Genomic DNA, 22,500 nt, shown 5'->3' with positions numbered 1-22,500 from the left:
ACCTTGCACATTCTCTTTCTCCTTTTTTTTCTTTATTTCCATTTGCTTTTATTTTTCTTTCCCTTCCCCTCCCCACCTCTCTCTCTCTCTCTCTCTCTCTCTCTCTCTCTCTCTCTCTCTCTCCACTTTTCTTTCCACCTTTCTTCCTTCTTTACTTTCTCTGGCTGCCTTTCAGAAGCGACATAGCTGACGACACTCCGTTGCAAATGCATTCGGGCGAAAACTGAAGTTATGGAGGAAAAAATGGAAAATAAAAATATATAAAACTTTCCTGATGGTCGCCCGCCTCAAAGTCAAGGGGAAAGAAAGAATGCGTGGCTTTGTATTGTGTGTGTGTTTGTGTGTGTGTGTGTGTGTGTGTGTGTGTGTGTGTGTGTGTGTGTGTGTGTGTGTGTGTGAACTCATACAAGAACTGCTCTTTTTTTTCTTCCTCTCTCTCTCTCTCTCTCTCTCTCTCTCTCTCTCTCTCTCTCTCTCTCTCTCTCTCTCTCTCTCTCTCTCTCTCTCTCTCTCTCTCTCTCTCTCTCTCTCTCTCTCTCTCTCTATTTTTCATTTCCTTTTCTTTCCATGCACATGAAAAATAAACATGGATATAAGCAAACAACAAAACAAATACTGTTCTTTTTATTTATTTTTTTTTGCTTTCTTCCATTTCCTTTTCTGCTTTCGGTTTTTCCCTCCTCTCTTTATTATACTTGCTTCTTTCATTTCCTCCCTCTCCTTCTTCTTATTCTTTTTTCCCATCCTTCCTTCCTTCCTTTCTTCATATTTCTCCTTGACTTGCTTCACTTTCCCCATTCTTTCTTTTATGCATAACTTCCTTCATAACCTCTGCCTTGGAAGACACAGAAGGAAGAGACGGAAAAAAAAGTGGGAGGAAGGTAGGAAGGAACAGGCAGGAAGGAGGGAGGCAAGTGCTGTGCTTTTTCTCAAACTCTTGGCAAAAAACCTTGTAGCAGTAAGACCACCACCATCACCGCCACCACCACCACCATTATTAACACTCCTGCCATATCTAACGATAATTACAATTGTTACTGCTGCTACTGCTGATGTTATATACTACTACGGAAAAATTGTTTCACTGTTTGATCTGCTGCAGTTACCCTACGGAACGAGCTCAGAGCTCATTATCTCCGATCTTCGGATAGGCCTGAGACCAGGCACACACCACACACCGGGACAACAAGGTCACAACTCCTCGATTTACATCCCGTACCTACTCACTGCTAGGTGAACAGGGGCTACACGTGAAAGGAGACACACCCAAATATCTCCACCCGGCCGGGGAATCGAACCCCGGTCCTCTGGCTTGTGAAGCCAGCGCTCTAACCACTGAGCTACCGGGTGTGTATGATTCATAGTATCGTGTGTTGTAGGCTATCGAATATCCCTTCAAATGGTATGAACCTTAAGAGGCACATTACGTAGATTTGGCTATAGATGGTCAAAATGATAGACTTCAAAGGAAGTATTTTCTAGGGAGCAAAATCCTACTGAAAATGCAATCATCCTCATGAAAGTTTCAAATTTAGTCAACATTCATCTTGGCATGAGTGGAAGGTGGTATGGAAGCCCCACCTGAGTACGTAAATGTGAGGCATGTGTGGTCAGACTCAGCTGCACCGAGTGTTGCCACATTGACCGCTAAGTCCCATGCAGAATCCTTCATTATGGGTTCTATTCACGGTGACTTCGTGCTAAAATGGGATTATCAAATTGAGTGTCATTAGACGTGCTTTATTCAATATGTTTAGGAGATAAAAACACAATTTGTGCATTCCGATAGTGTCTTATATAGGATCTATTTGCAGCGTTGATGACATTTTTTGACAAAAATGAATCAATTAAAGAATGCAAAGTTCATAGTACTGTCAACTAGTAAAAAAAAAATGTTGTAATAGTTTATGAAACACGGAAATATTTCCACTGGAAAAATAAACGCAGAAAAGTTATTTAAAACAAAGATGAAAACAATATAAACCCAAATAGACGATGTCATCAAGTGTGATGTACTATTGTCGTGTATCTAAAGCAGTTGGAATGCTTGGCCATCAAATCATCAAGATGCCAGCACCTAATGAAACCCTGCAGGTGATGGAGCACTTTAAAAACATTGCTGACATGCCTGGAATCATAGGTTGTATAGATTGCACACATATCCAGATAACTAAACCTCCAGGAGATCGTTCAGAGACATTCCGGAACAGGAAAGGAAAGTTCTCTATAAATGTGCAGGCAGTTTGTGGACCACAATTACAGTTTTTCAATATAGTAGCAAAATGGCCCGGTAGTGCACATGGCAGCAACATCTTTAATAGAAGTCGCTTGTGTGCGGAGATGGAGGAAGGAATACACAGAGGTATATTGCTAGGTGACGCAGGCTATGCTTGCAGAAATTTTTTGTTCACACCTCTCAGAAACCCACAGAGTGTTCAGGAGCGCAGGTACAACACAGCTCAGGTCAAAACCAGAAATTGTATAGAGAGAGCTTTTGGTGTTTTGAAGAGGCGTTTTGCTTGTCTCGGTAAAACTTTGTGCATAAGTCTGGACAACACCTTAGCAGTCATTGTTGCAGCAGCTGTGCTACACAACATAGCCATTCAAGAAAATATTCCCCTGCCAGATGAACCTGAAATGGATCAAAACCATGATCATGAGGCAGAAAATTACCCTGAAATGCAGGCTCAGGTAAATGGTAATGTTGCAAGGCAGCGATACATAAGAGAATATTTTTAACACTGTTTTCGTGATCAAATGATGTAATGTACAAGTGCACAAAATGGAAATGAATGTACTGTCCTTCAGTAACTACACTGGTTTGATTTATAAAAAAACTTTGATAAAATATTTATTAAATCCTTTATGAGTAACACAACAAATGAATTAATCACTATAAAATAAATAAATAAATATTTCCATAAATTCTTTGAAGATCTGTTTGTCCTTAATTCTAACCACAGCCAACATGACATTGCAGACGATGAGTGTTCAGGTACCATTTTTTTTTTTAATGGGAGTGGGAAAATTTGTGAAAAAATAAATGCAACTGAAACTAAAGGAAATACATAGTGATATAAAATCATCCCTTTCTTCTTATTTTGCCCAGTAGGGCCATCCAAGGTCATGTGCCATCCAAGGTTATGTGAAACAACTGCAAATTATTCCAATAAGGTTGCCGAACAACAAAGAGAACAGCCAGATGAATGGGTGATAACTATCAACTTTTCTCTGAGAGAAAAAAAAAAATGACAGTTTACAATGTAGTAGCAAGATGGACTGGTAGTGCACATGACAGCAACATCTTTAATAGAAGTCTATAGGGTGTCCAGTGAGTCAAGTTATATATGATTGGCATATAGTAGTTCAAATTAATAGAAGTAAAAAATACAAGGTCCTTACCTCAATTGCCTGTAATTTCATTGTGATGCACATTATTTCTTTTATTTCAGATTGTGTTTCTAGACAAAATGGTATTTATTTTACAGGAAATTTAGGTTCAAGGGTATATGGAACTGCAGTGCGAGCAACAGTAGCATGGTGCTGAGTGTTTCTGTGATATGCAGTATTAACATTTATTTGTACACTATAGGCCCTCAAATCCCTACAATAGTACAAATAAATGTTAATACTGCAGGTCACAAGAACACTCAGCACCATGCTACTGCTGCTCTACAATGCAGTTCCCTATACCTTTCAACCTCAATATTCCTCATAATAAAGCTAAAACAAATTATGTATGGAAAAGTGACTTTTGACTGAAAATCACTAGAATTATCATATCCCAGTATTTGTACCTTTACTCACAAGACTCCCTGTATATTACCAAATTATTCATTCATCACTTTGATTAGAAAGCCATTCTTCCCAAAATATTTTAGTAAATCTAGCAATTTCTGGTTTACCAGTTTCTGCCCTGCTACTTGTAAGTTAAGGTTCTTTAAATTTTTATCCATAAGAGCAATTTCCAAATTAAGGGCTTTTAACTTTTTTTCCAGTTTCTAGTATTTAACTTTTCACTGTCAAATTTGTAACATGCATATCATGTTCTTTTCTTTGCAAGCCCAATGTCCCCTCATAGCATTTGTCCTGAAAGGATACAGAACGCATCCTTTTTCGAGGATGCATCGAAGCTGAGGATGATAGAGCTTCACCTGTGTCACCGGTAGAAGCTGAAGGTGGTTTTGGATTACTGAGTGGGGCAACTGGTGATGAACTGCATGATGGGGTAGGAACGTTAACCACCACAGTTCCTTCTGCATTTTCTGAAATACCAGAAAAAACAAAATACTGTAATTACCAAAGTCACATGAAGATTTCATGTGTTTGGCCAGGCAAGGTGCAAGCATGGAAGCACAGTTTTCTTTAGAATAGGAGGGATTCCATCGCTGCACTATTAAACAGCTCAGCGACTCTATTCCATGCTTCATTCTTCTTTGTGATCATGGCATAGTCAGTTCTCTTGTCCATTAGAACGTTCTTGTACTTTTCTATTATTTCAATAAGGAGACTGATCTCCTTTTCTCCTGCGTAGCGTTTTTCCATCGCTCTTCTCTCTACCTTCTTCTTTGCGCCAAAACATGAAGCGGTGTTTACCATGACGTCACAATTTTCCGTCCCAAGCGCAAGACAGCCAAACTTTCGTCCTTCACGCATACCAACCTTCCCTAGTCACAGAGCCACCGATCCCACACCACACCGCGCATTCTAGAATACCATAATATTGTGTACCCCACTCGTGGTGTGGGACTACCCCACAATTGTGTAGCTTGATGTGGGATTGATTAAGAATATGGCCGTGAAACTTGACATGACGCACTCAAAGTCTCACTCATATACAATGAAATACATCGCACCATCCATTAGTAATTGCCTTTCCTCGAGACACCACCATGCTGATGACTGACAACGCTTCATATAATGGACAGTACATCACTGATATTATAGGCCATGTCAAAGGTCACGCCGAAGCTGTGATAGGAAGCTGAATATGAGTCATGGTGGAAAGTTCAGGAAATGTCACAAAATTTCGTCCGGTATATATATATATATATATATATATATATATATATATATATATATATATATATATATATATATATATATATATATATATATATATATATATATATATATATATATATATATATATATATATATATATATATATATATATATATATATATATATATATATATATATATATATATATATATATATATATATATATATATATATATATATATATATATATATATACATATATATATATATATATATATATATATATATATATATATATATATATATATATATATATATATATATATATATATATATATATATATATATATATATATATATATATATATATATATATATATATATATATATATATATATATATATATATATATATATATATATATATATATATATATATATATATATATATATATATATATATATATATATATATATATATATATATATATATATATATATATATATATATATATATATATATATATATATATATATATATATATCCCTCGTATAGATGCAACGTTTAAAAGTGCATTCTTTTTTTCTGTAGTAGAGCCTCATTTTTAGTGTTATGGAAAAGTTTTTGGGGAATAACGGTACTGGACAAGCTAATATTTTAATGGCTGACTAAACTAACTTTCTTAAAAATGGAAAGTCCTTTTTGATCATCATAATAGTAATTTCTTAACGTAAGTCGTTGGACTTTTTGGTCACGTTAATCAACAGGAACGGTAAGAACGGTTGTTATGAAACAAAGCTCTTGCCCTAATACAAGTCAATCTTACCGCTATCACTAACTAGCAAAAAACATAGCAACAGTACCATTAACAACAACAACAACAACAACAACAACAACAATCCATAACAACCCCACAACTGCAACATTAACAGTTACAACAACAACAACCCATAACATCAAGTCACTACAACTACAGCAACAATAACAATATAAACAATAACACCAGCACCAGTACCATCACTATCACCTCCACCATCACCACAGTCACTCCTTAAAACAACAACAACAACAATAACAACAATAACAACAACAACAACAACAACAACGATAACAATAACACACCATCCACCAAACTTTAAACAAAACAAACATGTATTCGTATATCCATCTTTCTTCCAATGTTTTCTCAGCCTTTTATCTGATTCCTCCTCTTCCTCCTTCTCCTTCTCCTTCTCCTTCTCCCCCTCCTCCTCCACCTCCATCTCCTTCTCTTCAACCACTCAAAAGGATAGATAAAGGAAATAATAAGTGTTTACATAGTTGTGTGTGTGTGTGTGTGTGTGTGTGTGTGTGTGTGTGTGTGTGTGTGTGTGTGTGTGTGTGTGTGTGTGTGTGTGTGTATGTGTCTGTGTGTGTGTGCCTGTGTGTGTGTGTGTGTACATTGTGTTCTACTTCAAAGAGGAGGTACTACGAACACATACACAATCATACAATCACACACACACACACACACACACACACACACACACACACACACACACACACACACACACACACACACACACACACACACACACTATTTATCTCTTATTGTTACTTTGAAATATCTTCTTTTTTGCATTTCACTTATTTTTCACTATCTCTCCTCCTCTTTCACCACCCTCACCTTCTCGCACTCTTCGTCGTCGTAGTCCTAATGCTTTTCTATTGGGTTGTTTTTTTGTAATAGAAATAATCATCTTTGTACAAGAAACTCGGGCGATCATGTCTGTTTTCCTTTTTAATTTCCTCTTCCTCATTCTTTTCCTTCATCTCCTATTACTCAAACTCTTAATTCTTCGATTCTAAGTCTCCGCCTACTCCTATGAACAGCATCAAGTAATATCATCCACCAATTTGTAATAATTGTGCGACCATACCTTTCTATTCACTACGTTCTCCTTCACCTCTCTTCATCTTTTTTCCGTGTCCTGATCCCACCTCCCTTTCTCCCCCTCATGGTAACTCTGTAAGTCTTATCATAATCTTGCTATCCTGCCTTCCTCTTACTTGCATTCAACTTCCATCACCCCCATTCCTTGATCAGCACCAACAAACACTTTTCTTTATCTCTCATTCACCGGTTGACGAAGTTCTTAGTCTGCCATTTCTATCCTCATCATTCTCTTCAAAATTTTTTCCATTTCTTGTATAATTTCATTCTCTTGTGCCCAACCCTCATTGACTAATTTCCTTCCTCTTCTCTTTATACCCCTCCAGGCCGTGCAGTCCCCCTGGAAATCTTGGAGGTGAGAGTGCCGGAGTACAAAGTGAAAGGGTCCAGAGCAGAACTAAAGTGTATCTACTCCCTGGGCAACGCCACGCTGTACAGCCTCAAGTGGTACAAGGGAGATAAGCAGTTTTTCCAGTACATCCCCGCAAACTCGGTTACCAAGAACACCTTCTACGTCAAGGGAGTCAACGTCGATGTAAGTAACAGATTTTTATACGAATGATAGTGATAGTCATGTCCCTTTGTTGTGTTCAAGGAAGGCGAGGTTGTTGATATAAGATAAGGAGATGAGCGATTTATGTTGCATGTTTTTGAAGGAATACTTATGTGGTGTTTGGATATGGTGCGTCAAGAATGAGTGTGACAGTGAGTGCGTGAGTCTATACTCCTTGGGTACGTTGTATTTATGTGCTACTTCGATGCGGATGTGTCAAGAGGAGAAGCTGTGAGTGTGTATTTTATACTGTTTGGGTTCGTTATTGGTGTTATCAGCTCAGTTTCGAGAGATTAGTGTTAGCTCTCTGATTATTATGACATTCAACCGAAAGTAATAATTTAGTCTGGCGCTCATTTACATTATGATTTTAAAGGACGCCACTAATGAAAATATGAGCGAGTGATGTGTAGTTCAAGTGATTAACCAAAGTATTTGAATATTAACTGAACAAAAAATACCAGATAAAAAGAGATGCAAACTGAAAAAGAAGTAGTGAGAAAAATAAGAAGAAATAGGGATACGAAAAAGGGATAAGTATAAAGGATAAAGGTGGATGAAAATGATGACTATAATAAAGCAAGAGACAACGAGAAACACTGAATGGAAGGGAGGAGACAGCAAGGAATGAGAGAGAGAGAGAGAGAGAGAGAGAGAGAGAGAGAGAGAGAGAGAGAGAGAGAGAGAGAGAGAGAGAGAGAGAGAGAGAGAGAGAGAGAAGGAAAAAGAATCATGAAAGAAAGTACGCATGTAAAAATAATCAAAGGAAGGACAATAATACGTTCTGAAAGGGGAAGAAATTGGTGGACGGCATGGAGGAGGAGGAGGAGGAGGAGGAGGAGGAGGAGGCAGGGAGTTGGTGTAGCTACTAGGGAATATATTAAGGGATAGGCGACTCACGATAAGACGTCACCTGCATAAAGCTTCCTTGAGGCCTTTATGCCGTGAAGGACGAGATGCCCCGTGTTTGTAAAAGAATGACTACACGAGAACCATAAAGGACGACGAGCACAAGGACACGGACAAGGAAGAGAAAGAAAGAGGAGCAGGAGGTGGAACAGGAGGAGGAGGAAGAGGAAAGAGGGATGTCTTGACGGCAGGAAAGGAGGAGGAATCTGGTGCAAGAATTTGATATCTCGAGGAGAGAAAGAAGAAAGGAAACTGCAGCCACTTGCCCCGCCCCATCATCTTGCCCCACCTCAATGTCCAGCCCCTCCGTCCCACCTCGTATTGAAGCCCCGAAACGTATACCTCAGGACGTCTTGCTTCCGTTTTCACTGTTTCTTGTTATTTTCCTCTCTACCATCTCATACTCACAGTTTTGAAGGAGTGTATGGATCATTTGGAAGTTCTTAAAGTGCATCAGTCCGGTTTTGATTTATTGGAGGTGTTTTCGATGGTTTTAACTGATGGTAAGCTATTTTAGAAACCCCAAATCACTGATCATAAGAGTGTTTTTACCTGCTAGCGGTATCTACATATCTCAATCCTCTATTAATAACCGAAACATGAGCATAAGACCATTTCTATTTACATTTAAACTCTATTTTTACTAACCCACTAATCCCATTTATAAAAAAAAGTGTTGCAAATCAGGAAATTCACTTCTATAATAAAACGGTAACAAATAAAAATAACCTTTGAATATTCTGATTGATGAATAAATAATACACGAGATTTTTGAACGGTTTTTTGTATTTTTTTCTTTACTTTCACGCCGATGCCCTGAGCGAGTGGGATGGTGAGAGAGAGAGAGAGAGAGAGAGAGAGAGTGTGTGTGTGTGTGTGTGTGTGTGTGTGTGTGTGTGTGTGTGTGTGTGTGTGTGTGTGTGTGTGTGTGTGTGTGTGTGTGTGTGTGAGTGAGTGAGTGAGTGAGAGGAAAGAAAGGATTCATTGTGGACCAGGCAGGATTTTCTCAACCTTCAGCCTTTGGGAGCAGCAGCAAGAGCAACAGCTGCAATAACACTGGAAACGCCGCAGCGAGATTGAGTGAGTGAGTGAGTGTGAGTGAGTGAGTGAGTGAGTGAGTGAGTGAGTGAGTGAGTGAGTGATTTAAAGAACGAGTGATGGATCGAATAAGTGAATGTATTCGTGAGTGTGAGTGCGTGAGTGGGTAGCTGAGAGAGTTAGTGAGTGAAAAGATTATTGACTGATTCATTCATTCATTCATTCATTCATTCCTTGATGGATTGATTGAGTGAGTGACTGAAAGAAAGGGTGAGTTATTGTCTTATTAACAAATTAAGAGAGAGAGAGAGAGAGAGAGAGAGAGAGAGAGAGAGAGAGAGAGAGAGAGAGAGAGAGAGAGAGAGAGAGAGAGAGAGAGAGTGAGTGAGTGAGTGAGAGAGAGAGAATATTAAAGCGAAGAAGTAAAAGAGAGTAAGTTAAGCTGGGACAAAAAGAGTTAGCAGGAAACCAGACAAAAAAGGAAGAAAAAGATGTTAATTGAGAGAATCACGTAACATTTCCATCCTCACACACACACACACACACACACACACACACACACACACACACACACACACACACACACACACACACACACACACACATACACACACTAAATGCTTTCCAGGGATGGTGTTCGTGGAATGTGAGGTTGTGGTTGTGTGGAAGGGAAGGGAAGGGAAGGAAGGAAGGGAAGGGAAGGGAAGAGAGGGGATTAGGTGGGGGACAGCATCATTCCTCACACGTCTCTCTCTCTCTCTCTCTCTCTCTCTCTCTCTCTCTCTCTCTCTCTCTCTCTGGATTATGTTTTAAGGCATTGTAGACACGTGATATTTGTATGAAACTGTGGTGATAGTAATGGTGTTGGTGTAGGTGGTGGTGGTGGTGGTGGTGGTGGTGGTGGTGGTGGTGGTGGAGGGAAAAAAATACGATGAAAATTGAACGATTGTGGAACAGCAATGGTGGATGAAGATGGTGACAGTGGTAATGGTGGTGATGATGGGGGTGGCGGTGGTGGTGGTGGTGGTGGTGGTGGTGGTGGTGGTGGTGGTGGTGGGGGTGGTGGTGATGGTGACGGTGGTGATGATGGTGGAGAGGGTGAAGAAGGAGGTGACAGAGAAGGGGAAGAATGGATTTGGTGAGGATAGGAGTGAAGGATGATGCTGGGAGAGGAGGAGGAGGAGGAGGAAGAGTAGGGAGAGGAGGAGGAGGAGGAGGAGGAGGAGGAGGAAAGTAAAATAAAAAAGAAGTGGAGGAGGAAAGTAAAAAAAAAGGAGCACGGGAAGAGACGAGAAGAGATATTAATGATGGCAGTGGAGGATAACAAGAATGGATGATTGGCTGAATGAAGCATAAAACGTAAAAAATAATGATAATGAGAAGTAGGACGAGAAAGAAGAAAATAACAAAGATGGAAGAGAGGAAAAAAAAAAAATCAAAAGGTAAGAAGATGGACAGAAAAAAAAATGGTGATATAGAAAAAAAAAACAAGGATAACACGAATAAAAAATATAGCAAAGAGGACAAAAGTAAATAGATGCGAATAAAGGAGACAAAAAAAAAAAAAATTCTATAAAAAAGATGCAAAAAAATTAAAAATAAACAGAAATTAAGAAAAAAAAGAAGAAGAGAAAGTCGAAAGAAGAAAGAGACAGGAAAAGGGAAACGTAGGAGGAAATAAGAAAGGAAGAAGAGGAGGAAAGCACAGCAAAAGCAGAAGAGGGAGCGAAGGAGAAGTTACAGATAGCAGTTAAAGAGGATGGAAGGCAATGAGAAAATGGGAAAAGAAAACGATGCAGGTGGGGAGATGAGAACAAAAAAAAAAGAGGTACTGTTATGAGAGGTACGGACGATAGAGTACGAGTTAGAGGAGGAGGAAGAGGAGGAAGAGGAAGAGGAGGAGAAGGAGGAGGAGGAGGAGGAGGAGGAGGAGGAGGAGGAGGAGGAGGAGGAGGAGAAGAAGCAGGTAAGCATGAGGGGGATGCGAGAGTCTTGTGGTACCTCGTGGAAATGGACCATAACTGTCAAGTGAAACCCTGCTGCAAGGGAACTTAGCTGAGAAGTAAATCATTGAAGTTGGTGCCTCTCTCTCTCTCTCTCTCTCTCTCTCTCTCTCTCTCTCTCTCGGTCGTTAGATATATTTCTCTTCACCAGTTCAGTTCATCGTCTGTTTATATCTGTCTTTTCTTTTTTATGTAACTGCTCATCTGTATATCTATTTATCAAGATGTTTTTTTTTCTGTTCACTCCATACATTAACCTCTCTCTCTCTCTCTCTCTCTCTCTCTCTCTCTCTCTCTCTCTCTCTCTCTCTCTCTCTCTCTCTCTCTCTCTCTCTCTCTCTCTCTCTCTCTCTCTCTCTCTCTATATATATATATATATATATATATATATATATATATATATACAAAATTTTAGAGGAAGCACCTCTGTCCCTCTGAGTTTACTTTACTCAAGGGAATGTTGTCCACAAACACACTCACACACACACACACACACACACACACACACACACACACACACACACACACACACACACACACACACACACCTACGGACACAGAGAGGCAAATGAAGTGTTCTGAGAGGCTTTCCTATCCTCATTTCCTTCTTCCTTCCTTTCGTTCCTTTGTATATATGCCTACCCTTACCCCAACTCTCTCTCTCTCTCTCTCTCTCTCTCTCTCTCTCTCTCTCTCTCTCTCTCTCTCTCTCTCTTCCTATGCACAATTCGAATTCGTTTTCTTTTTTTTCTGTACTGTGTTTATTTTCTATTTTTTTCTATGCCCTCTTTCATTAATTATGCCTTCTCATCCTGCTCGTCCTCCTCCTCGTCCTACTCGTATTTCTTTTTGTCTTCGTTTTTATCGGTGTTGTCATCTTCCATTTTTCTTCTTCCTTCTCTTCCTCCTCCTCCTTTTCCTTGTTCCCGTTTTTCTATCCTTTCCTCCTTCCTTCTCTTCTCAAAGTTTGCATCTTCCACACCCAAAACAACAGGGTGCATAAAAAGTTTTCCCCTGATGTCACGAAGTCTAAATTCCTGTTAGAAGAAGGAAGGAGAGGAGTTGAGAAAAGAAAAAGGACGGAGAACTAGGAGTCAGAATGCGAGATTGCAGCAATACCAGTTTGTTAAATAGGACAGAGAATACGTGAGACTGTAGCAAGAATTGGATAAAAGTTCAGGAATAAGAAAAAAGTGTGTTTGAAAGCAAGGTAGTGGGGAGTGTATAAGGAAACGTATAGAATAGGCGACAGAGAGTGAAATAAATGAATGAATGAATGAATAAATGAATGGATGAATGGATGGACGGATGGATAGATAGTTAGATAGATAGATAGATAGATAGATAGATAGATAGATAGATATAGATAGATTGATATGTAGAAATAGATAGATAGATAAATAGATAGACAGGTAGATAGATAGATAGATAGACAGGCAGATTCAGATAAACGAATGAAAAAGAAACAAGGACGTAAAAAAAAACAAGTAATTTATAAAAAAAAAGAACTCAAAACACTGGACACCAAATATTAGAAAGAGAGAGAAAAAAGACCCAGTAACTTTGCTCTCTCCGAAATTTTGATCTTTCCACACTTTATTTCCTCCTGTTTTCCTTCCTTTCCTTGTCTCCACACTCCTCTTCCATTCCCACCGTTGCTGTTCGTCCATCATAATCATTCCACAATAATCTCCTCCTTGCATTTCAACATACTATTTTCTTTCCCCTCCTGCTTATTCTCATCCTTTTCCACCTTCTCTGGCTCTCAAGTTCTTCTTCGTCTCCGGTAGATATGTAATGCAGAGTCCGTTTGTTTTTACGTTTTTTGTCTAAATCCTAAAATATACAAGAGTTTTCATAGTTACTTCTTTCATTTGCTATTCTCTTCTTCTTTGTCTAAGCATGGCGAGGTGAAGATAGATGGACTGACGTTGAGGAGGAGTCTTATTTTTCATCTTTCTATATGCCAGTATTCAAAAAAGCTTTGTTCTCTCATCACGACTATTTCCTAAGGCCGGATTCTCAAGAGCGTTTCACCGGTTAACCCCTTCAGTACCATGCCGCGTTTCTATATCCATTCTGCTTTACAATTTGGGGATTTTATATAGCTTTATAAACTTATGTGGGGGATTGGAATAGTAAAGACATTGGCCATTAATCCTCTGACCTCCATAGACCCTTCCTAACGTCAATAAAATAGTCTAATCGTACACATATCTCAAGGTAAAAATGTGATCTAGTATCGAAGGAGTTAATAATGATGATGAAGCTTTCTTAATCTGTTAATAAACCGTAAAAAACATCCTGAAAAAAAAATAAAAATCCCATGTAACTTCAACAAGAGTCCTTTGAAAGTAGTCAAGCTGCAGCCAAGACTGTTTCACAATATTAGATAGTACACCCTGTTGAGGAAAGAGTGTACTGGACCGGTAAACTCATTATGTCTCAGTGCTGTTTCCGTCACTGGCTACTGGTATTGTACTCTCCCTCTTTCATCACCATTGTTTAGTGATATATATTTTTTCTTCTCTACCATACTGTTGTCGGTCCTTCCTGGTTTTGTTAGAGGACGGTAAACCTGTGTGTGTGTGTGTGTGTGTGTGTGTGTGTGAGAGAGAGAGAGAGAGAGAGAGAGAGAGAGAGAGAGAGAGAGAGAGAGAGAGAGAGAGAGAGAGAGAGAGAGAGAGAGAGAGAGAGAGAGAGAGAGAGAGAGAGAGAGAGAGAGAGAGAGAGTTAAAGGAAAATGAGAAGACAGAATAGCTCAGTAGAGAAAAAAATATAGAAGGGAAAGGAAAAAAAATCACGGAGAAAGAATAAAAAGGAAAGAGATATAAAAACGTAAAGGGTAAAGAAAAGGAGAGAGATTAAAGAGCCTTAAGAAGATAAGAAAAGTAAGAGAAAAGAAAAGATTTAAGAGGATTATAAAAAAAAAGTAAAAGAGAAGGGGAAGTGATAAAGGTGATAAACTCGAGAGGAAAAGAGGACTTGATAGAAATAACCTTTAAGTGTGTTAGAGAAAAGGCAAAGAAAATGTAAAGCGAGGCATATGAAAATAAAACAGTGTTAGTGTCAACATAAAAAAAATCAAGACAAAACTGAAAAAGCGTAAAAACGAAAGAGTTACTGAGAGAGGAAAAAAAAAAAATGATAGAGAGGGAAGCGGCAAACAATAAAAAAAATTACATAATGAGATCAAAATGTGATAAAAAAAAAAAAAGAAAAATAGAATACAGAAAATTAAGAAAAGGCCAACAAATACGTGAAGCAAAGAATGAACAAGTAGAAAAAATCTCAGTGTAGATGAAAAGAAAAGAGGAAAACCAAAGAAAACGTTAAAGAAAGGTAAGGAAAATATTTAACGGCACCAATGAGAGAATTCCTGTGGGTTTCCAGTAGCGTGAAAATAAACTACTTTTAATTAATTGAGGCGTCAAATATCTTCATCTTAGATCACTTTAAATTTTCCTCACTTTTTTTCAGGCCGTGTGGTGAGCTTGACCTTTCCTTATTCTTTCCATTTTCGTTTTTATTTTTTAATTCACTGATTTCATTTTATTTTCGTTTTGCTTTTACTTTTTTTTATTTTCATCATCTTAGTGTGACAGATTCCGCTTCTCTTTCTTTTATCTCCTTTTTCTTTTATTCCTTCCTTCGACCATACATTTAATCCCTACTCTCTCTCTCTCTCTCTCTCTCTCTCTCTCTCTCTCTCTCTCTCTCTCTCTCTCTCTCTCTCTCTCTCTCTCTCTAGACATGGAATCTCAGACACTCTTTCTTTCCTTCATCTTTCTCTCACATCCTCCTCCTTTCCCTATCTTTCTCGCTCTCTTTCTTCTCCTCTTCTTCGTTCTTCCAGTAAAGTTCTCTCATTTCTCTTCTGCCTTCTCCCTCAAGCTTCTCGTACTCTCTTCCTTCCTTCTCTTATCTCACATTCTTTTCCATTACTCATCTTCCCACTCGTTTCCTGATGCTCCTCCTCCTCCTCCTCCTCCTCCTCCTCCTCCTCCTCTTCCTCTTCCTCTTCTTTTCTTCTTCTTCTTCTTCTTCTTCTTCCTCCTCCTCCTCCTCCTCTTCTTTTTCCTTCTCCTCCTCCTCAGTTGTGAGGATATCCATCTTAACTTTCAGTAAAGCAATTAATTATTTTTTTGGTTATTAAATCAACTCCAATGGTAGCCATTAATTATATGTATAATTACACTAGTTATTTCCTGCTCTTATCTGAGGTGAAAAAAAAAAGATTCCTAATTATACTAAGATTTTCATGGGGATTAATTTGGAGTGGGTGTGAGTTATTGTTATTGGAATTACAAGTAGTAGTAGTAGTAGTAGTAGTAGTAGTAGTAGTAATGGTAGTAGTAGTAGTAACAGTAGTAGTAACAGTAGTAGTAATAGTAGTAGTAGCAGCAGTAGCAGCAGCAGCAGCAGTAGCAGCAGCAGTGGTGCAGTGGTGCAGCAGTGGTGCAGTAGCAGCAGCAGCAGCAGCAGTGCAGTAGCAGCAGCAGTAGCAGTAGCAGTAGCAGTAGTAGTAGTAGTAGTAGTAGTGGTGGTAGCAGTGGTAGTAGTAGTAGTAGTAGTAGTAGTAGTAGTAGTAGTAGTAGTAGTAGTAGTAGTAGTAGTAGTAGTAGTAGTAGTAGTAGTAGTAGTAGTAGCAGTAGTAGTAGTAGTAGTAGTAGTAGTAGTATTTTGTGACTTCTATCTTCTCTTTTTTTTCATTTCCTGGTTTGTATTCCTTTGGTTCCATTATTTCCTCTTCTTCCCCTCAACATATCTACCTCTCTTTTTGATTCCTAGGCTGTGTGTCTGTATAGCACTTTTATTTCTTCCCTTCATCTCTCTCTCTCTCTCTCTCTCTCTCTCTCTCTCTCTCTCTCTCTCTCTCTCTCTCTCTCTCGCATCCTCCCTGAATTCTATCCTCAGCGGGGATTTCCTTTCCCTTAGTTCCTTACGTGGTAAAGTTTAGTGTGGACGAGAAAGAGAGAGAGAGAGAGAGAGAGAGAGAGAGAGAGAGAGAGAGAGAGAGACGAGATGGATGTACGAAGAACGAAGAATATACAAACCATTACACAAGAAAAAGCTAAAAGTGAAGACACGAAAGTAGAGAGAACAGAGAGGAAACACAGAAAGAAAGGTGAAGGGAGACAGCAATATAACATGTAAAACGTAAGGGAGGTATGAAGGAAGAAGACACAGAATACGAGAGCAAAAGAAAAGAAATAGAAACACAAAATTGAAGAAAAGATAGCTGATGGGCAAGAAAGAGCAAGAAAGAGATGAAGGGAGAGAAAATATAGAGATAAACGCTACTGGGAATGACAGAGAGAGAGAGAGAGAGAGAGAGAGAGAGAGAGAGAGAGAGAGAGAGAGAGAGAGAGAGAGAGAGAGAGAGAGAGAGAGAGAGAGAGAGAGAGAGAGAGAGAGAGAGAGAGAGAGAGAGAGAGAGAGAGAGAGAGAGAGAGAGAGAGAGAGAGAGAGACGAGGGAGGATGTGAAAGATAAAAGGATAAAGAAGGCATTACAAAAAAAGAGATAAAAACAAAACAAAACGAGGAAATAGAAGAAGAAAATAAATTTATCAAATAACAATGCAAGAGATTAAACACACACACACACACACACACACACACACACACACACACGCCCGGTAGCTCAGTGGTTAGAGCGCTGGCTTCACAAGGCAGAGGACCGCGGTTCGATTCCCCGGCCGGGTGGAGATATTTGGGTGTGTCTCCTTTCACGTGTAGCCCCTGTTCACCTAGCAGTGAGTAGGTACGGGATGTAAATCGAGGAGTTGTGACCTTGTTGTCCCGGTGTGTGCCTGATCTCAGGCCTATCCGAAGATCGGAAATAATGAGCTCTGAGCTCGTTCCGTAGGGTAACGTCTGGCTGTCTCGTCAGAGACTGCAGCAGATCAAACAGTGAAACACACACACGCACGCACACACACACAACAAAAGAAGGAAATGAGAGAAAGAAAAAGAAGCATGTCAAAGGAGAGGAAATGAACACGTCTCCCTTTACAAGTACTATATAGTGACATCTAACGATCGTGAAGGAGGGAAAGTCATCCAGGAGGGAGAGCAAGAAGGATGGTCAGTATTACAACATTATTTCCCCAGACTTGCTTTGGTTTGTGTGGCGGTAGTAAGGAAAGTGGAGCGAAGGGGAATAATGTTTTCTATTGACTCGTGCTGTGATTTGTTTTTGATTGAATATAACTTCACCTCCTTTCATCATTTTTTTTTTAATTGTGATTTTTTGTTTTTACGAGAAAGGGAAAGAGTGAATTGAGGTAACTCTCCATTTGTGTTTGTTCTCTTTTCTTCTTTTTTTATGGTTATTTTTCTTTTATTTCATGTCTATTTTTTTTATTTATGAAAAGTGGATACAAGTTTCAGTGTTGTGTGTGTGTGTGTGTGTGTGTGTGTGTGTGTGTGTGTGTGTGTGTGTGTGTGTGTGTGTGTGTGTGTGTGTGTGTGTGTGTGTGTGTGTGTGTGTGTTCTAGTAATACCAAATATATGCATGTTCCTATAATTACGGTCTCACTTCGTTTCCACCATGTATAAAAGACGATGCATTTTTTTCCCCTCCCTTTATTTTTTTCCCTCTTTTTACATTGACTCCCCTCGCAGGTACATTTTCCTTCCGGTATAGACGGCCCCAGGAAAAAAAAAAAAAATGGCTGCGGAAATAAAAAATAACCATGAATGTGCAGATGCAATATTAATAGGAAGCAGCACATGCATTCATTAGTTTGCTGTTAAACCGATCACAGCTTTAATTTATGTTTTAATATCGTCATAGTTTTGAGTTTGGCATCCACATGAATTTTTCCCAGTCACAATGAACCGGCTAGGATTTTCACACATACGCACACTGAACCGCTCTCTCTCTCTCTCTCTCTCTCTCTCTCTTACTTTGTTGATTCACTCCCACTTTTTTTTTCTCTCTCTCTTTCCCTTATTTGCTCAATGCTTAACGATAAAGATTGAGTATAAAATTTTCCTTGCTATATTTTCCTGACTTATTTTCTTGTTACTTTTTCGCTGGACTCCTAATTTCATTGTTATAGTTTTCGTTCATGGTATTTTCTACTTGATTCTTACCCTAATTATATTTTTCTGAAAGCAAAAATTGAGTAAAATATTTTGCCTACACATTTCCATTTTCTTTTAGTTACTATGTTACCAAAGTCATTATTTTCTCTACTCTTGTGTTTTTTTTTTTTCCTAAATTAATTATTTTCTATACTAATTTCGTTAAAAGTTTCCTTCTTCACTTTCCTTACTTATTTTCATTCTCCATTTTTTTCTTTTACTTATTTTTATTCTCCATGTTTTTTTTTTTTTACTTATTTTCATTCTTAGTTTATCTTGTGTTATCATTGGCCATTCCTTCTCCTCCTTTTTTTGATATTCTGTTACTTTTCTTCTTCTATTTTAGTTCTTCTTTTATTGTTATTACTTCCACCACCACCACCACCACCACCACCACCACCATCACTACTACTACTACTACTACATCGAACAATATTCTTTTCCATCACCTCACTTGCCTTTCCTCTTCTAACTATCTCCGTTTCCTTGTAAAACTCAGCCTCATATTTTATTTTCCCAAAGTCCAGTGCTATCTCGATTTTTTTCCCCTTCCTTTGCCTTGTCTTTTCTCTTTCTACTCCTCGTCCTTGCTTTCCTTTCCCTCGCCCCTTCGTGTCTCCCTTCTCCGCTTCTCATCCTGCTTCACACGCTCACATTGGAATTAATACTCTTTTCTCTGCAACCTCATAACCTTGACAGGCCCTCGAAATATCTCCCATGAAATTAAATGCATCGCGCGAAGTCGTGTGATACAAGTTTTATTGGAGAGTCTGTGAAGGATGAGACGGGAATTCATTATGTCTTTTTTGGGGGCTTCTTCATCTTTAGCCTTTCGCCTCTCTACTTTCTCTCTCTCTCTCTCTCTCTCTCTCTCTCTCTCTCTCTCTCTCTGCTCGTGTCAGGTACTGTTGTTTCTCCTGATCAGACGGAGCGTGTAATGTGGCAAGTCCTTAAGCTACTTTCAAGTACCTCTTAATTTCTGGGTTTGAGAGAGAGAGAGAGAGAGAGAGAGAGAGAGAGAGAGAGAGAGAGAGAGAGAGAGAGAGAGAGAGAGAGAGAGAGAGAGAGAGAGAGAGAGAGAGAGAGAGAGAGAGAGAGAGAGAGAGAGAGAGAGAGAGAGAGAGAGAGAGAGAGAGAGAGAGAGAGAGAGAGAGAGAGAGAGAGAGAGAGAGAGAGAGAGAGAGAGAGAGAGAGAGAGAGAGAGAGAGAGAGAGAGAGAGAGAGAGAGAGAGAGAGAGAGAGAGAGAGAGAGAGAGAGAGAGAGAGAGAGAGAGAGAGAGAGAGAGAGAGAGAGAGAGAGAGAGAGAGAGAGAGAGAGAGAGAGAGAGAGAGAGAGAGAGAGAGAGAGAGAGAGAGAGAGAGAGAGAGAGAGAGAGAGAGAGAGAGAGAGAGAGAGAGAGAGAGAGAGAGAGAGAGAGAGAGAGAGAGAGAGAGAGAGAGAGAGAGAGAGAGAGAGAGAGAGAGAGAGATGCAGAGGACACCAGATGGCTTTTAAAGGTGCTTCAAATTATGATTGTTTCAAGGTACCTGACACTTCCACTCTCGTTCCACTTTCATCCGTTCGCTCACCTGTTCGCTAGGCTAATAATTATTTACCGAGGGAGGAGAACGAGGTGGTGTGAGCGTGAATGTGAGTGTGTAAGTGTGAGTGTGAACCGGCAGCGTGCTTGGTCCGTGGGTAAACACTTTCATTTCCTTCAATGTAGCAGCTTCATTATATTCAAATCCTCCACTTGGTGCGACGGGATCATCAGCACTGGGAGTCTTGGCGTAGGAGGGAGAAAATCATTTACACTTGGTTCTCATCGCTCTCGCAGTGTGTGTGTGTGTGTGTGTGTGTGTGTGTGTGTGTGTGTGTGTGTGTGTGTGTGTGTGTGTGTGTGTGTGTGTGTGTGTGTGTGTGTGTGTGTGTGTGTGTGTGTGTGTGTGTGTGTGTGTGTGTGTGTGTGTGTGTGTGTGTGTGTGTGTGTGTGTGTGTGTGTGTGTAAATCACTACGGTCGTCTGCTGGTCACTCAGCCAGCCTTCTCCATTACGGAGCGAGCTCAGAGCTCATAGACCGATCTTCGGGTAGAACTGAGACCACAACATACTCCACACACTGGGAAAGCGAGGCCACAACCCCTTGAGTTACATCCCGTAACTATTTACTGCTAGGTGAACAGGGGCTACACATTAAGAGGCTTGCCCATTTACCTCGCCACTTTCCAGGACTCGAACCCTGCTCCTCTCGATTGTGATAGCTTGCTAACCACTACACTAGGCGGTGTGTGTGTAATTCACCACGGTCGTCTGCTGGTCACCCAGCCAATCTTCCCCATTACGGAGCGAGCTTAGAGCTCATAGACCGATCTTCGGATAGGACTGAGACCACAACCGACTCTCCACACACCGGGAAAGCGAGGTCACAATCCCTCGAGTTACATCCCGTACTTATTTACTGTTAGGTTAGGTTAGGTTAGGTTAGGTGAGTCAAGCGTGCTAACCACTACACTACGCGGTGTGTGTGTGTGTGTGTGTGTGTGTTTGATGAAAGTAGCAAAGGGAGAAAAGAAAAGAGAGCTGAAAGACAAATGGATTTCATGAAGCAAATGGTCAGTAGTCATTGCAAAGAATTCACACGAAAGTTGAGAATGTAAACCTCCTATGACAGACGTTTACACAAATTTTGCATTAGGAAAATCAACAAATACAAGGTCTTCGTCTGGCAACAACACGAAAAAAATCAAATAAAAAAGTACACATACCTTAAATAAAAATAACTATGAAAACTAATGACTAAAAAATACGTAGAAGCAAATGGAAATGAAAAAAACGAGATATGAAAAAAAAAAAATAAATAAAAACTGCAAGTCGTACAAATGAGCATAGAAAGTTGAAAGGGAAGAGAATTAGGTAGGAAAGATGTAGGAAGAGGAGGAGGAGGAGGAGGAGGAGGAGGAGGAGGAGGAGGAGACATATAAGGCTAGAACAAAAGACTCACAGAAGACATTACCTTGGCGAGTAAAGTAGTTTGGAGAGACGAAGGAGTTTTAATGTTTTGCTTACGTTACTTGAGAGGCATTGTTTAAATCTCTCTCTCTCTCTCTCTCTCTCTCTCTCTCTCTCTCTCTCTCTCTCTCTCTCTCTCTCTCTCTCTGCATTTCTACCTCTAATTTAAGTACCTCTGTGTGTTTCATCTCCCCTTCATCCTTTTTCCCTTCCTTCCTCTTCCTTTCCTTTCATTATTACAATTACCCTCACCCCTTTTTCACGCCATCCCAATTTTACACATAATTTGCTCTTTCTCTCTCTCTCTCTCTCTCTCTCTCTCTCTCTCTCTCTCTCTCTCTCTCTCTCTCTCTCTCTCTCTCCTATCTCACACGGTTTCTTTCATTCATTCCTCACATCTCATTTTCTTGTCCAAATCTTGCCAATATCTCGTCAGAATGGAGTATTTAGATATATCTCGTACATTACACACCCATATATAAAAGCCTGGTTTGTGTAAGTTACATTACTCGTATGTATAACGTTTTTAGGTGATGGGATGATTATTCTCTCTCTCTCTCTCTCTCTCTCTCTCTCTCTCTCTCTCTCTCTCTCTCTCTCTCTCTCTCTCTGTTTCTGTCTGTCTGTCTGTCTGTCTGTCTCTCTCTCTCTCTCTCTCTCTCTCTCTCTCTCTCTCTCTCTCTCTCTCTCTCTCTCTCTCTCTCTCTCTCTCTCTCTCTCTCTCTCTCTCTCTCTCTCTCTCTCTCTCTCTCTCTCTCTCTCTCATCAAGTGCTATGTTCCGGAAAATTGTTGCCTGCATTCCTGCTTCCTGGTGTGAAAAGTTTCATAAATACCAAGAGAGCGAAAAAAAAGAAAGCAAGATAAAATAAACATTTGTTGATATAAAAACACTTTAGAAGCACCACTGGAACCAAAAAATGAACACAGCTTCATCACATGAACATGTTCAACACCAAGCTACCAAGGGAACAAAGGCA

The 22,500-nt window shown here is 39.6% G+C and overlaps 1 protein-coding gene across 4 annotated transcripts in view; it reads left to right on the top strand.

Annotated features, from left to right (window-relative positions):
* LOC123520853 overlaps positions 1–22,500 on the top strand; it is a 364,869-nt gene that overhangs the window by 253,830 nt on the left and 88,539 nt on the right. For all 4 annotated transcript variants that reach the window (XM_045283494.1, XM_045283492.1, XM_045283491.1 and 1 more), the window contains one exon: positions 7,264–7,472. In XM_045283494.1, the coding sequence (XP_045139429.1) occupies positions 7,264–7,472 (209 nt within the window). The remainder of the gene's footprint in view (positions 1–7,263; positions 7,473–22,500) is intronic.

The sequence above is a fragment of the Portunus trituberculatus genome, chromosome 47 (assembly GCF_017591435.1).
Source record: "Portunus trituberculatus isolate SZX2019 chromosome 47, ASM1759143v1, whole genome shotgun sequence".
Taxonomy (NCBI): domain Eukaryota; kingdom Metazoa; phylum Arthropoda; class Malacostraca; order Decapoda; family Portunidae; genus Portunus; species Portunus trituberculatus.
Note: the sequence above shows the minus strand (reverse complement) of the source record. Positions and strands in the feature narration are given on the sequence as shown.